The sequence below is a fragment of the Branchiostoma lanceolatum genome, chromosome 2, assembly GCF_035083965.1.
Source record: "Branchiostoma lanceolatum isolate klBraLanc5 chromosome 2, klBraLanc5.hap2, whole genome shotgun sequence".
NCBI lineage: Eukaryota > Metazoa > Chordata > Leptocardii > Amphioxiformes > Branchiostomatidae > Branchiostoma > Branchiostoma lanceolatum.
Genome location: NC_089723.1, coordinates 29,642,995 through 29,659,519, shown reverse-complemented (window position 1 = coordinate 29,659,519; position 16,525 = coordinate 29,642,995). Strand labels below are relative to the sequence as shown.

The 16,525-nt window shown below is 42.5% G+C and overlaps 2 protein-coding genes across 2 annotated transcripts; one reads left to right on the top strand and one right to left on the bottom strand.

Annotated features, from left to right (window-relative positions):
• Positions 1-1,952: 1,952 nt before the first annotated feature.
• On the top strand, positions 1,953-7,515 carry LOC136428478 (uncharacterized). The gene is made up of 2 exons (XM_066418028.1): positions 1,953-2,879; positions 6,034-7,515. The coding sequence occupies exons 1-2, from the start codon at positions 2,332-2,334 to the stop codon at positions 6,866-6,868; spliced, it is 1,383 nt and encodes a 460-aa protein (XP_066274125.1). The 5' UTR covers positions 1,953-2,331; the 3' UTR covers positions 6,869-7,515.
• A 530-nt stretch (positions 7,516-8,045) lies between these two features.
• On the bottom strand, positions 8,046-11,178 carry LOC136428479 (serine/threonine-protein kinase PDIK1L-like). The gene is made up of 2 exons (XM_066418030.1): positions 10,890-11,178; positions 8,046-10,113 (listed from the first exon to the last, which is right to left on the bottom strand). Exon 2 carries the CDS (start codon positions 10,100-10,102, stop codon positions 9,104-9,106), a length of 999 nt encoding a protein of 332 aa, XP_066274127.1. The 5' UTR covers positions 10,103-10,113; positions 10,890-11,178; the 3' UTR covers positions 8,046-9,103.
• Positions 11,179-16,525: the final 5,347 nt, after the last annotated feature.

The following is a 16,525-nucleotide window of genomic DNA, read 5'->3' as shown; positions in this document are numbered from 1 at the left end:
CGAACTCACCACAAGGAGAAATGTGCCGAGCAGCTCCGCCAACGCCGCCCGGAATACGGGCCTCCTCAACCGAAGAGCGCCGAGAGCTCGCCCCGACAACGACGGTTTATAACCTATGGTACTTTCACCTTCTAGTTCTTTGCCTCCGGTGCTGGAGTTTTCGTCTAACCAACCTTGACGCACTCGAGTGAAAGGGGGAGTTGTATGATCAATTTTTGACATGATGAGGGGTTCTCTTCAAATTCAGACACGGTATACATATAACGTTACTATTAGGTAGTTAACCTGGTGTAACTTTATTGAAGTAAGGGCGATTCCATTCTGTGATTTTTGGGGGGACATTTTTGTGTATCTGTTGGTCAACAAGATAACTCAAGGGCGGCTGGATGCATTATTTTCATATCTGGTGTGTTGGTAGGTTGTGACAAAAAGTAGAATTGATTAGAGTTTGGCCTCATAGAGGCTTTCCATGGTACTGCAGTGGAACGTCCGGTTTTGATATCACGTGTTCTGGACATGCTATGGTCACGAATTTTTGGGTGGTAGCAGATTGCTCCTGGGTAGACGTTACAGTGGAACATGCACGGCGGCAGCTTTGTAGTGCCAACTTAAAATCCTTGAAAACCTTCATTTTCCTTGAAACTTTTGGCCCAATCTGGAGACCTCTTTGTTTAGAAAGAACTGGTAGGGTCTAAGCTTTCCTATTTTGGTCAGAATTTGTTGTGTTCACCAGATTAGTTGGCGTAAGAACATATGCGTAGTTTGGTCAGGCCTGCCCTGAGCGGATGAATACAGCCGAAATCTGGATCAAATGTAAGGTTTGTTTACTTCCGGGATCTGTACTCGTCGTTCGAGCTGGATAACAGCCTGTTTTCTTTGCATAGTTATCAAGTATACCCTTGTGGCTATGTGGTGCAGAATAATTTTTGAGATTGAACTTAGGGTAAGTACTTTCACAAGGTGTTGTTTTAGTGCTTCTTATGCCCTCCTGTGCTCGGAAAGAAGTGACATGAGCCCCCCTAGCGGTTTGGAACGGCAGGGCGATTTTGTCCAAACTTGCCAAAGAGGATAATAAACTGAAGAAAGGAACAATGGATTTTCATAATTTTGGTTATGTTTATAGCTTAGACAGAAATGTACACAATGAAATGCAAATCATGCAAAATAGGGACACATTTGCATAATCAATGATAGAATTTTGTTCAATGTATCTTTTGCCCAGGATATGCTATGGTCTCTTGACGTTTGGGTGGCAGATGCTAGTAGCTTTTGACGTCAGGTTTGGGCCCCCTAACATTTTATTTTGAAACTGCAAGGGCATTTTTGAAAATATTCCAAAGAAGATGACTGAAGAACGGAAAGGCGGATATCCATCACGTTAGGCATACAAGTTAGGCATCTTAGGTAGAGATGTACACAATTACATACAAGTTATGCAAATAAGAATGTAATTTGTATGATTAATGACGGAATTCTATCATTCCATTGTTTTCCATAACTGGGCTTCAATACAACGCATGTACTTTATGGCACTGGAACGTAAACGTGCAAATAAGAAACTGATTTGCATACATGATACAAAAACGGCAAAACCTCTTAGTGAAAAATGATGGAAATTTTATATTTGTGACATGTGTAAGTTAGTTGGAGATTAACATAACCATGCATAGATTATGTACGTCATTTGCAAAGAATTTACAAATGCTCTAGACATGTCATGGACGTATGAGATGGCCAAACTGTAGTTATAGAATTGATATTACTTGCGTTGTAAATTACATCTAGCACGGCTTTCACTAAAAGAAATCTCGAAACTACTTTGAATTATTCTTGCGGAGTTTAGAAAGTATTTAGGTCGTATCAAGGAATTGTATTTGCAGGCGGTATTTTCCGCGTTTGCCGGATGAACAAAGCCATTGCAGCTTCGAATAACGTATTACAAAATACCAAAGCGTGTTTTCGCCGATACCCTGGATACTTATCCTTCCTGTGATCCTTTCTCAAGCAATGGCGGGTACACCACATCTGGCATTGTGTACAATACAAAGTGTTTCGTCCTCTACATGCGCTTACTACCTAAAGCCCCGCATAAGCAGTGGGCTAAGATAGTCTTAGTTAAAGAGACTCCGTCCATTGGACACAAATGGGGTCAATGTAATTAAATCTAGCCGGCTGTTTAACTTCGTACGTGACGTCACGAAATAACGGGTCATATAACCCCGCGGTTCCCTTGGTTGTATTACTATTGTTGTTGTGTGTGTGCGCGATGGCAGACGTTATGTTGTTGAGTGTGTTAACGTTATGAAGCCAGGTGGCTGTTGAGAGAAAATTATGCAAAGCAGGCCGCAATCCTATTACTGTGAGGAGGAGGAGCCTGACTCTGTAAGGTGTGCGTCGTGCGGACAAGAAGCCTGGTGCTCGACGGAGTCAGAAGAAATGCTGGCTCGGTGCAAGACAGCGCCGACGGTAGGGGAGGAGGCCGTGGCTAACATCGTGGCGGTCTGGGAGGTCGAAGACGCCGCCGCCGCGGTGTGTTTCTGCGCGGCGGATCAGGAGAGGCTAACGGGCTGGTTCCAACCGGGTTCCTGCAGTCACCAGTCAAATCCCGGCGGCGTGCACTCGGGAGACACCGCCAACCTGTCGCTGAACGTGAACCGCCGTCCGCCGAGGATTCCCCGAAGACCCGATCACGATTCCACGGACCTATACGAATTTCGGCACCACTCGGACATACGGAAATACATCGAGGATTATCGAGACAGGGGGAACAACAAGAAACGTAGGAACGAACAGCTGGTGTCATGTCTCCATAAGGCCATGATTAAAGCCAAACAAGCACAGGAACAGAGCGAAGCCCCGTCTACTAACAACAAATACAGGTGAAAACTCAATCTTATCTGATCTTAATACGCACTTAGACTTGCTGTGAGAATGACACGTTTTCGTCCCTTAAGAATTATGAATTATCTTAGCACATACAACGTAACACAATTTCCTGTTTTGTGAAGAGACCTTTTCCTCAGCTCGTGTGTTTATAGTTTTGTAATCTTGTGATAAAATCGTCTGCCATCTTAGTACATCACCATCATTTGCTATCGCAGCAGTCGAAAAATGTACTCAAATTCGAATTTTCAGTGTCACGTCGAATTGGTTTCAATATCTTGAAATAAACAGAGCAGTTAACGGCTTGTCAACAACAGAACGTTACTTAAGGGCTATTCATATAAAAGGAAATGTCTGGTATGGAACTACTACAAAAAGGCCGTCAGTCTGCCTAGGGTGATTGCATCGTCTGACATTTTAATGGCTTGTTGTTGAGAAAGCACACAATGGACTAAATTCTTGTTACGGACAAGCCATAATAACATTGGGTACCCTAAAACTGGTCTACTAGAAGTTCACAGAATCTGTACACAAAATATTGTCGGTATGATTTTTGTGAGGCTGTGATTCTGCAAATAGCAACTGCCAAGTGTATTGTAAGCAGGTGCAAATGAATATGAAGGTCCGCCATATTGACACATGCCGAATTCACTTCGCCATAGCATATAGTACTACCCGAGTCCGGCCTTATCATGGACATGCACTAAAACACACAGAACCATTTAATATATCTGTCACAGCATTCCAAAAGTGTACCCAACTATTGAATCTCCCAGTACAATAAATGTATAGCACGACACATGATAAACAAGCTTCGTGCAAGTCAAATTGTGTCTTGTCAGAAATGCCACACCTAACATACAATACGCCCAGTTTGATAGATCGTACCATAACATTCTTAGTGTGTACCAATTCTAAACAAATTTGTCAACCGCTGTAAATGCATAGAGCACTGTTTGTCGACAGTCTATTGGGTCGTTAGTCATGGGAACTAGCTTGCAAGAGTTTGGGTAAAGAAAACAGTTATAACCACGCGAAAAGTGATACGTTGCACGACAAATCCTTGAATAACATTCTATCTTTTGGGGGATCCTTCTTCGTCTTCCAATTGTTAGAGAGATCATTTAAGACAAACTCTGAGATTATTTGAGATAGTTGTTGGGGGTGGAGACGTTTTTAATTTAAGACTGAACAAGCTTACGAATTCCATACTAAGCAAGCAGCGTCTTTACAAGTTAATGTCCACATTTTAGTAGTTTATTCCACTTGACATATGTTTACAAACTTGCAAAGGAGGATGATAACTGTCCAGATAGGTCGTAGAGAGCTACTGGTTAATAGGCGTATTTACGTACAAAACTGGGAGGGTCCAGAAGTAGGACATTTACATGTCGTGTCAACAACGGCCTTACCAAAGGTGAATTGTTTACCCCATGTTTACAGTACACGGCGAGGCATGATATCGCTTTCTGCGGAAGGCAACACCGCTAACTGTAACCCTGTACCCTGTCTCGCACGGCCGCACATGAATGTACCATTCACCCCGTCTGGCTGCAGAAGTGAGCGTCGGGGGGAAATTTTAGGGAGTCGGTTGTGACCTTTTCTTACCCCCTACCTCGTAAGGCTACATTGTTTCTAACTTGAGACGAACAAGCAACCTCTGTACTATATGACTATAACTCTATAGACTTGTGAATTTATTGAAGCCCTCTCTACTGCGGCAAGGTAACATGATTTTGGTTTAGGTTAAGTTTGCAGCCGAAGAAGTCATTTCTTTGGTTCAATAACAAGGCTGCACAACGGTGGGTCAAAGTAGAAAGCAACTTACTTTTACTTAAACCAAAAAAGTGTTAATACGCAATTCATGTGTACTTGAATATACACACAAGTGTGATAGGGCCCTAAAGTGGGTTATACGCAGGCTTCACGCTCTAAAACTATGCGTTTCACTAAATCATTCGGATGACTTAACGATGAGGTACAAAATAGCCTTACAAAGTGAACAAAGCTGGAATACCACGCCGCGAGGGAGTGAGTAATTTGAACCCCTTCGTTCAGGGTCCTTAAGAACTTCATTCAGACTTCTTAAACGCTTTTCACGTTTTCAACGAAGTGTGTCACGTCCATGACTACTCAAAAGGCCGGCGGGCGAACTTGAAAACATAAAGACTTAAAGTTATGTCGTCTAGTTTACAAAACTTAAGTGTGGTGGGAAGTAATAACCAAGTATTGGTCTGCTAAACTTCAGTATGCTAACAATGTGCAACGCCGAGTCTAGAATTAGATTATGCTGAGTTTCTCACGGGAACTTTGTTTGTAGTGATCATTACATGGAAACATTTGTGAGCCTAGGCAACGTTACTAGGGATTACATGTTAGTGTAAACAACGTCTAACATACGCAGTGAACTTAGCCGTGGCGGATATTGAGTTTACATGTTTGGTGGATTTTGTTTCTGTAGAGAAAAGAAAAATATACTACAGAAAACAAATAAGCAAGCAGCACTGTTATGTCGTTTGAACAAAGTGTTGGTCAAAAGAAATTCCGGCGCGAAGGCCATGGCCATTGTGTACAAGTGGGGAAGGATTCGCTTGGTTAAGTGTCAAATGTAAGAAAGTATTTGTTGTCGAAAATACGCAAACGTACCATTGATTGTCATGTTTCGGACATTATACTGAATTGCTAAGAGGTGCAAGGTGAATCCAAAGCTGTAATATGACTTTTTGTTGTGAAAAATTCAAATATGTATGCTATCAAGACCATTAACCACGCATCCAAGGTAACAAGACCGTAGCATGTCCAGAAATATTAATAGACGATATCGTTACGAAAATACGAAATTTGGTTGCAGAATTTAGGGAAGCCGCCAGGAGATCCAAAATCGACCTTGACCTTTGTCTTTCTATGTATTACATATCGCTACAATCCATCGATATCCATAGATTCTTGAATTATGTGGGCTAGACACACACATATAGCCTGGATGCCATCCTATTTCTACCGGGGCTCCTACACTCGCTACCCTAAAAATATTTATTTTCTTTAGGGTAGCGAGTGTAGGAGCCCCATTAGAAATGGGATGGCACCCAGGCTTACACACACACGTGAACATGATATAGACACTTAAACTTGTTTAATTTTTATTTTCAGAACGTTTCATCCATCGAAAGACAGCGACCACGGTGACTATAGTGACCATGGCGACCACAATCACAGGCCAGAGGCCGACTTCCTCCTAGCACCCGAGGTTCACGGTTCAGTAGAAGAAAATACATGTATAAATCTACCGAAGTTAACAAGTAGAAAGGCCGGTGTGACAACGAGACACTCCATGCAGCCGACTCGCTGTGGCTTCCCTCACTTCCACGAGGTTGAACCCCTCCCCATTCTCACAAACGGTATGCCGTACCCGTTCAAAGTCGTCCAAGAATACACCGGCGCGGGCAAGAAGATTCTGCGGTACGACCTTTCGGACGTCGTGAGGACTAGAAAGATCCCCACGGGCCGGTTTGTCCCCCACCCCTTCTCTTGGTCTTCCTGGGACCTGGGAAGCTCGCCTTCATTCAGCCCGAGCTCGGGCAGCAGCGGCGGCGGGACGACGGACTTGGACGGTAACTCCGTCAACTTTCCCCGCCTGAGGTACACCAAAGGCCCCGAGGTCACCCACGAAACGTTCGGCATCGACGGTCGAGGCAACGTCATTTGGCACGCGGATAGAAGAGACCCCGCCAAGTCCCTGGTCATGCAAAGGATGTTCAGAAGGAAGCCAAATTTTGGCGCTCTGACTTCTAATAAGGGTAAATTCACGGGTGACTCTGTGCAGAAAAAAGGGACTGGCTTTTCTACTGGTATAAACGGGAGACCTTACCGAACCACAGAACAGCATCAGAAATATTTCCAGCAGATCGCCCGTTCCTTACACGAGAGAAAGCAACACACAGCACGGCAGAACATCGCGTTCAACTCCGTCAAAAATGATACATAGACTGACTTCTTTGTTCAGCAGTACAGATCATAGCCATTGTTTTATCATAGACTGAAAGTCTGATACATCGACTGGAGAGGGCTTGTCTCTAGACAATGTTTCTTACAACCCTCTTCAGAAAATGCTGGTTGTGTAAACAATAGTTTCCTTATGTTATATAGAACATACGATAGTTATTACTTAGTAGTATGATATTAGTTAAATCATAGTTAACGGTGCATTGAGGAGATTATATTTCAATGCACTTTCAATGGGAAATTTCGCTTGGTGCGACAGTGATGTGACAATAACGTTGAATAAAATGATGTTCCTCCAAAATTATATTTGGTACCAACACTTTGCCATTTAAAATGGCGTAAGGGAAGAAGACATTGACGCTTCCGACCTGTATTCATACTTTTCTTTTCCTCACGTCAAATCGTATACTATATCAGTGCACCGTTGCTTCGCCCATGCCATTGCAATAGTGCGTGTCAACCTGTTCCTTCTTTATATGCAATACTGACTGTGTATCGCCGCATGCGCAAGAGGTCCCCATCAAAGGCAGTCGAGCTTTCTGCCCGATGTTTACAGATATTAAGGGGCTCTGAAGCCTGAATTGTTAATCTTAGATATGTGGCAAAGAGGAATAAAACTATCTACAGTGACGTTTCGAAGTCCTTCTTTTCTTGACTATCACGATGGAACCACCAATAAAACCTAAGCGTGTATAATGTATTTGGCGAGTAGGACTACTACATGTACATATTTTGGAAACTGAGACTATTGCGGCTGTGATTGTGGCTGTATCTGACCAATTGCAACATCGTATAGTGCAAAACAAACTCAAATTTTATCCGGGGAATACTGTTTCGCTTGTTGACAGGGACTTTGACTGGTCTCAGTCCAGAAATATGCCATTTTTTTGTATAAATGTGTACAATAAACAAATTAACATTTATACTTGATCAGAGTATAAGTCAGAAAATAATTTAATTGAAAGTCAGTTTTCTCAAAGCTTTTGTTAAACATTTAGGTACCAAAACAAGATGATTGAAGTAGGTCGTTATGCTAAACCATTCATACATACATACATACATGCACACATACATGCACACATACATACACACACACACATCGAACATACATACATACATATTCACAAACTAAATCAGGCATAATAGACGAGGAATACAAGTGGATTTTCAACCCAGCAAAGTTTATTTTGCAACCTCATTACAGCATTGGTAAAAGCAGTAAATTGTATAAGTTCACTATTTATATAGAGGCAAAAGAAATAGGACAATAGAGAACAGCAAAAGAAAATAATCTGTGTAAATCTAACTTTGCATATCATTCATGAGATAAATGCTCACATTTGTGTTAATTAGTGCTCATGTATATTATAAACTTTCTGTTTCAACCTCATTGAATATTTACAACGTTGACTGCAAATACATTCTGATTGGTGCTTAGAACGTTACACAATAAAAAGAAATCAATACTAAGACTGTTGGTATTTTGATCGTAATCTTAGAGTCCTACATCTGGAACCAAACTGGTCATGTCCCTTTCAAGTAAAGATTAATATCCGACAGCGTTTACGCGAGAGAACCAAGAAACATCATAGTACAAAATTATATCATACAATGCAGGTAACGTCAACACAAAGTTCCACTGGGTACTAGTACTGTACCCTAAGACCCCCACATAAAACCCAAACGGCGAAGTCAAAGAGATATCCAGGTGTTGAAGACATTCTTTGAAAGGCATTGATAACACCGTGTTTTTGATGTGGTAAATCAGAAGTTCAGATGGAGGCCCTGTACACTTATCAATCAAATGAAGCAACCAAAGTAATCTATCTTGCCAAACAAATCATACGTTCCACCCATGCTCTCTGTCATGGTATCTATAATCTATTTAAAAAAGACATAATCAGCGGGTAAGAGCTACCTTCTCCAGTGACTTACCCTGTGTGATCTTCACCCCTATGCAAGCATAGCCCCGAAGTCTGGGTTTCCAAGGATTGGATCAACACAGATCAAGGCAACTCACTGTCTGTCTGTCTGTCTGTCTGTCTGTCTGTCTGTCTGTCTGTCTGCCTGCCTGTCTGTCTGTCTGTCTGCCTGCCTGTCTGTCTGTCTGTCTGTCTGTCTGGAAAAAAATGAAACTGCAAGATGACAACTTCAATGTAAATTTAGTTTGAAAAATGAGATTTAAAAGCTTTTTTTAAAAGCTTGAGCTTTACGTGCATCAACCTGACAGCAGCTTTTTGTTCAGAAGATAGCCGACACTTCCTCCAACCAAAGCCCCAATAGGTCCCCCAATCAAAGCTCCAACACCTGCGCCAATCACTGTGGTCCCTGCGGTCGCTAACCGTTTGTTCCTTTGCACACTTCTCAAGCTTCCAAGTACATCGGCAGCCTTAGGTCTGTCGCGATCGTTCAAACTTAGCATAGACAGACACAGCCTTTTCAGCGGCCCACCTTTCTGTCTGGTTAGAAGGTGGGCAGAGAGATTGGGAGGAGGATTGTTCAGCAGGGCCCTACCGATGGGGACTTTGACACCGGCCATTCTATCCTTAATGAATGCAACTACAGTATTTCCCTCCCGGCCCATGTCAATCATGGCCACAAAAATCACGCCCATTGAGAACACGTCACAATACATTTTGTATTCTTGCCCTTGAAATACTTCAGGTGCCAGAAAGAACGGCGTACCAAACTGAGTGTACATGTAGTACTCTGACAGGGAACCGTCTCCGACACCACAAACTTTAGCCAATCCAAAATCAGCTACCTTTACAACCGGGTTATCACGGCTGCCACTAAGCAGTATGTTATCTGGCTTGAGATCTCTGTGGACGATGTTGTTAAAGTGCAGAAAGTTGACTGCGTCTGCAATCTCTATCATTAGACGCAGTTTCACTGAGCCTGACATGCCAGGCTGCACATGTCCCAGCAGAAAATCATTCAGCGTTCCCACTGAACAATATTCTAACATCAACCACAGGCTACCATGCATCAGTTGAGCCTGAAAGAATTTAACAATGTGCTTATTGGGTGTATCTTTCAGTGCCAACAGTGGGCTAAGTTCGTTTTGAGCACTTTCTACCTGTCTGTCATTCTCAAGTTTCAACCGTTTCATGGCCACAACGCCCCCGGTAGTGACGTGCGTGCCTTTGTAGACCTTGCCAAACGCTCCTTCTCCAAGCAAATCTCCGACTTCATACTGCCCCACTCGAGCTCTCATCTTGGTTGGCACTGTAAAGAGAACAACGCCCAGTCGTTACCAATATTAATTTTTTGGCGGTGGAAGGAGAGGGGTGGGCTCCGCCTTCGAATACCGTGCCCTAGACACAGTGGATAACAACCCCGCCCCTTCGGCCACAAAATGGCTATGGGACTATACGTTTTTACCTTACCAAACGTAAACTCTTAGTCACATTTAGTACTTAACAAAATCAGTTTCCACCACAGAAACGCCGAACAGTGTGATATCAAATTTTTCCATATCTAGCACTTGGTGAAAGTGAAAGCAGTACATAAATTTTGACGCCATGACGTCATACTCTAGAGCCGAAAAAACAACATTCAAATTTGCTCCAGTTGTTACAAAGTTAAAGCTTCAACCCATATCTATTCAAATGGCATCGTATTTTGGACATTTCTAAAGGTTTTCGATGTGTTTCCCATGGTTTCCATTGTTTCGGTGGACCGCCTTATGTCAATATTCAACTTCTCATGTTCATTAGCCGCCACCAGGAAGTCACAACCTGTTCACAAACAGATTCACAATTTTACTTATTACTAGAGACACAGTAGACACAGACAGTTAGACAAGGACCTGATAGTATACTTTTCATAAACATGTGTCTCAGTTAACTGGTGCGTAATTAATCAATGAAATTATGCACCAGTTAAGGTGTACGTGACCAAACGACGTGGCTTTACTTGATGCACCTTAAAAGGGCAGGTCTTGATTCTCACGTTCTATGTGAAAATATAGTACAAATCTAAGTAAGGGGGCAAATGCTTACCTTCTCTTTATCTTTCCAGATAATAACTTCACACTGAGCTCTGTGTTTTGTCCGGTCCGTACTTGTTGTCGCCGTCGGCGGCATGTAAAGGGAACTTTGGCTTTTGAGCTCATCCAAGGAAAGGAGAGGGACCAGTCACTGAGCCGAGTTGCGCAGTAAAGTAAAGTCCACCGTAATTTGTGACTTCTGTCTGAGTCGACCTCCCTTTTTTTACGTGAACAAACCTGACAAATCCAGCTTTGCAGTGGGGGTAAGACCTTTAGGTTTGAAATACAGGTAAATGTGTTTGATGATTATTTTCATGGATTCACTATACATGTATATCTACCAATGAACAGTCCGTTAGTGGTCCCTCCCCGAAACCAAAGTGCATTGTGGACTTCCTTCCTGGTCGGGAACGAGCCTGGCAAAACAAATTTGATGTCCAAGCAGACGTGGGGGGGGGGGGGGTCGTTACTCTTCTGATTACCCTGCTGACACCCCAAGACTACTAAGCATCGTTTGCTTATTGACAGAGACTATTTGTGGCCTTTCGAGAAATATATTTGTTTTTCATAAAGTATGTTTGTATAAATATTTAAGATAAACAGACTATTTCTACGTCATAAGCAAGTTAGAAAATTTTTGCTTTGGAGTGTTTTTCATCTTAAGGCTTTTGATGAACATCTAGGTACCAAAACAAGCAGTTATTCATGTGAGTCATACTAAATAATAGTCAAAAACTTAATAAGACATAATTAATAGACGAGGAATACGAGTGAATTCTAACACAGCAAAATTTTATTCTTCAGTCGCATTGCATGATTGGTAAGAACAATGAATGGTATAAGTTTATAACATACCTAGAGGCAAATGGAAATACTGCTATAGATAATACCAAAAGGAAATAGGGTGTGTAGATTTGAAATTGCATCCATCATTGATGAGATCACTATTAACATAATGTAATATTTCTGTTTCGGCCAAAGTGAATATTTACAACGTTGACTGCAAATCTAACTTAGCTCCATACATTTTGAGGGGTTCTTATTAGAACATTACACGATTAATATACTTATACTTATACTTATACTAATACTAAGACTGATTCTATTGTTTTTTCAATCATAAACTTAGAATCCTACAAAACATCTTTCATCGAACAGATCGTGTCACTTCTCAAATAAGAATTATGTTAGAATTTATATGAGAGAACCAAAATATATTCCAGGACAAAACATATATACAATACACGTAATGTCAACTTTCATAATTCCACCGGGTATCCTAAGACCACCAAAATGAAAAAGCAAATCTAAGGATATTTGTTAATACAGTATCAGTTTAATATGCCCGAGGTATGCACACTTCAGATATCTAGGTGTTTATGACATTCTTTAAGAAGGCCTCGATAAAACTGTGTTTTAATGTGGCAGTCTCAGGTTACCTTATGGAGCTATGACAGTTGACGTTACCTCATACTTAGCAAAGTTTGCATTCGAAATTTTGCTACATCTGAAAGCTACAAACATTTTGATATTCTATTTGTTCAAAGTTGACAGTGTCCAAAACGGCCTTTGTCATCCATGTCATCAAGCATCAAATAATCTTTGGACACTATCAGGTCCAACCCCAGAGCTTAAGACATACATGTTCTTAGTGCAATCTGATTACGGAATGCAGTATTAGTAGTTTGACTACAACGCAACGGTTTGTTTGCATTACCAGTAAAAGAAGGGCAATAACAAAGACAAAACAGTATTCCCATAACTAAACATCATACACTTTAAGCTAACTTTTCTGTGATCTCTAGTGGCTTGCCATGTGTGATCTTCACCACTATGCAAGCATAGCCCCGAAGTCTGGGTTTCCAAGGATTAGATCAACACATATCAAACCAATATTAACCCACTAAACAACAACAAAACTATGGGCAATAAAGATCACGAGCATAATAGACACCGATCCGCTCATTAATACCAACGATACTTTACAAATTTGCTATCCACACGCCCATGCAGCGAAATTACAAATCGACGCTGTATAGCAATTACGTAATAGAAAAAAGGCCAGCAAATGCTCCACCCACAGGTCCACCTCGGCCCCTCACCCAAAAACCCATTTCAAGGCCACATCCCCATCCCAACCCAACCCCCATTTACCACAGCCCCAACAGGCCCCCCAACCATACCCCCATTTACCACAGCTCCAACAGGTACCCCAACCACACCCATACCCCCAACAGGCCCTCCAACCATACCCATACCCCCAACAGGCCCTCCAACCACACCCATATCCCCAACAGACCCTCCAACCATCTCCATACCCCCAACTGGCACCCCAATCACACCCATACCCCCAACAGGCCCTCCAACCATCCCCATGCCCCCAACATGCCCTCCAACCATCCCCATGCCCCCAACAGGCCCTCCAACCACACCCATACCCCCAACAGGCCCTCCAACCATCCCCATACCCCCAACTTGCCCACCAACCATCCCCATACCCCCAATTGGCCCACCAACCATCCCCATACCCCCAATAGGCCCACCAACCATCCCCATAGCCCTCAATGCGCCAACAACTGCAGCAGCACCACCCGCCACAGGCTTTGGGCTGGCAAGCTGTTTGTTCCTTTGGGCACTTTTAGGCCTACTAGACCGACGCTCGGAGGAGCCTCCCATACGTCACAATACATTTTGTAGCCCCATGCTGTAAATACTATCAAGTACTTTGACAGGGAACCTGCAAAAAGCTGACTGCGTCTGCAATCTCTGTCATTAGACGCAGTTTTACTGAGCCTGACAAGCCAGGCTGTCCCACTACAACATCATTCAGGGTTCCCACTGAACAATATTCTAACACCAGCCACAGACTGCCATGCACCACTTTGCCCTGAAAGTATTTAACAATGTGCTTATGAGGCTTATCTTGCAGTGCAATCAATGGCTCCACTTCTTTTTTAGCACATTCTAGCTGACTGAGGTTCTCAATTTTCAATTGCTTGATGGCCACAACGCCGCCAGTAGTGACGTCCGTGCCTTTGTAGACCTTGCCAAACGCTCCTTCTCCAAGCTTCTTTCCAAATTCATACTGCCCCACTCTCATCTTGGATGGTACTATAAGACAAAAAGATTATGTTTTGGTGCCGATTGTTAGTACATTTGTTTGTTTCCCTGCGTGTCTGTTTGTGGACAGCATAACTCGAGAGTTCTAGATTATAAAAGGGATATCCGATTTTATGTAATTCTTGTCCGATACCCAACCAGTTTAATGGGGATAAATTTTACGATAGAGGTCACGAACATGTCTGCAGTTCCAAATTAAACGTACACGACTTTCCCCACTCCACCCAGGTGTACAAATGCATGGGTACTTGACTTCGGTTGGTGAGGTAACAGGCCGTGGAAGGAGCCTTTAAATACCGCACCACAGAGAGGGTAACAACCCACTGCCCCTATAGCCTCTAACAGGCTATGGGACTTCGTTTTTACCTTATCAATTGCAAAGGTCGCATCTGATAGTCAACAAAATCTGTTTCTAACACAGAAACGCCGGACAGTGTGATTTCACATTTGTGCCACATCTAGCCCTAGGCGAAAGTGAAAGCAGTACATGAATTTTGACGCCATGACGTCATACTCTAGAGCCGAAAAACAACCATCAAAATTTGCTCCAAACTTGGTAATTGACCCCAGTTCTTACAAAGTTATTCAGCTTCAACCCATATCTATTGAAATGGCATCGTATTTAGGATGTTTCTAAAGGTTTTCGATGCGTTTTCCATGGTTTCCATTGTTTAGAGGGACCGCCTTATGTCAATATTCAACTTCTCGTGTTCAAGCCGCCATTTTAAGGAAGTCACTGCCTGTTCACAAACATTTTACCCTAACTTTTATTACCAGAGACACGGTAGACTGTTAGTTCAATAGACAGGGACGTAATAGTGCACTTGTCATCAACACAGTTATTTCCACCCGAAGCACGTGCTGTTGCGTATTTAATGAACTTATGCACCAGTTAAGTGTACGTGACCAAACGACGACGCTTTAGCTTTATAATTACTTGATGCACCTGAAAAAGGTAGGTCTTGATATCACATTCTATGTAAAAATCTACTGCCGCTTTTAAAGGGTTCGAATTTTTACCTTCTTTCTATCTTTGCAGACAATAACTGAACACCGAGCTGTGTGTTTTTTTCCGTTGGGACCTGCTGTTGCTAAGCGATTTTAATGATAACAGCTAGCCACCGAAACCAAAGTGCATTGTGAACTAGTGTTCTTTTTCCCTTATCGGAACGAGCCTGGTGACAAAACACCAGCGTATCCCGAGTATACGTAACTTTGAGCGGAGTTGGAGGGCACACGTACACCCGCGGTATTTCCACTCCACACAATATCTGATTCGTTACCTTCGTCCAGAGGGTTATATTTCTGATGTCAGTGTTGTATTTGGGACAGACTGCTCCATGTAGTATGAACACGTTTGTGCGTCCTGTAACGCTTGTGGTATGTACGTCAAACTTTGGCTTGTAATGATGTGTTGAAAGTAGATATATTCTTCACACATTCTAGAAATTCACTTTGTCCCGGCCATTGACCTTTGCGTTGTACTAGCTGGAATGTACAGACCGACTTTTAATCAACAGTCGGTTGGAGTTCTGCTAGGGGGCGCAACTGCACACATGCGAAAAAGGCTTCTATATAATGTTCTTGGTCAAATTTAGTAGTTAAGTAACGTCGAACAGTGTGATTATAAATTTGCTTGGTCATATCGGAAATGAAAGCAGTAACGTTACATAGATTTTGACGTCCAATACTTATTGCAGGGATACATACGGGTTACTTCCCGCAGACCAAAAATTAATCTACACCGATTGGTCAGTATTTTTTGTGGACCAATCAGCATCGACATAACAAAGTTGACGACTTTGTTGCAGTTCTACTTTATTCCGCCAAATAACAGTGACGTCCTTGTAACCGCTGCTAAACTGGCTGCTAACTTCAGCTCGGTGTCCTTGTACCGCGGGGAATTCAAGAAGCGACTTGCAATGAATAACAGACACGATAAACGCGGTCTTTAACAAACCTTATAGTGTCTTATAGTGTTATAACTTGGCAAACGTGTGGTGCTGTTGCTTCCAGATCTTTTGGAAGTGTCAAAATAACGCTGACAACCCTCCAACTACACATGGGTGTTGGCCAATGAGCCTCTATGATACATTTGTAACTGTGTGTTGCATGTGACTGTCACGGGAAATTCTTTACCCACCATCTAACCTTTATGTACTGTGTATACCCTTTCCGTTTTATTTGGTTTACCAAAGAAGGCTCTACAGAACCTGCTTGGTGTGTCTGTGGCACTCCTTGCATCGATGCGGTTGACGTTCGTAATGCCACAGTAAGCAAATTAACAGATAGAGGGCGCTAAAACATTGCTACCATAAAATAAACTGAATTAATGAAGTACATGGACGCGTGTGCCCTATAATGTCCTTTAATAGTCTGTTTGTAGCGGGGAAAGGGAACAACAAACACTGTCTTGCATTTTCTAAAAGGATCGGCCACAATGATCAGAAGATGAACCTGTTTCTAGTTATACGTCGATGAAGGTTAACGTTAGACATCCAGGTAATATGATACGCCAAATAACAGTAA

What these genes read in the sequence shown, in the direction of transcription:
- LOC136428478 (XM_066418028.1), top strand. Translation starts at nt 2,332, where the DNA reads ATGCAAAGCAGGCCGCAATCCTATTACTGTGAGGAGGAGGAGCCTGAC. An exon ending in TCTACTAACAACAAATACAG is followed by an intron (nt 2,880 to 6,033) that starts GTGAAAACTCAA and finishes TTTTATTTTCAG; the next exon opens with AACGTTTCATCCATCGAAAG.
- LOC136428479 (XM_066418030.1), bottom strand. Translation starts at nt 10,102, where the DNA reads ATGAGAGCTCGAGTGGGGCAGTATGAAGTCGGAGATTTGCTTGGAGAA.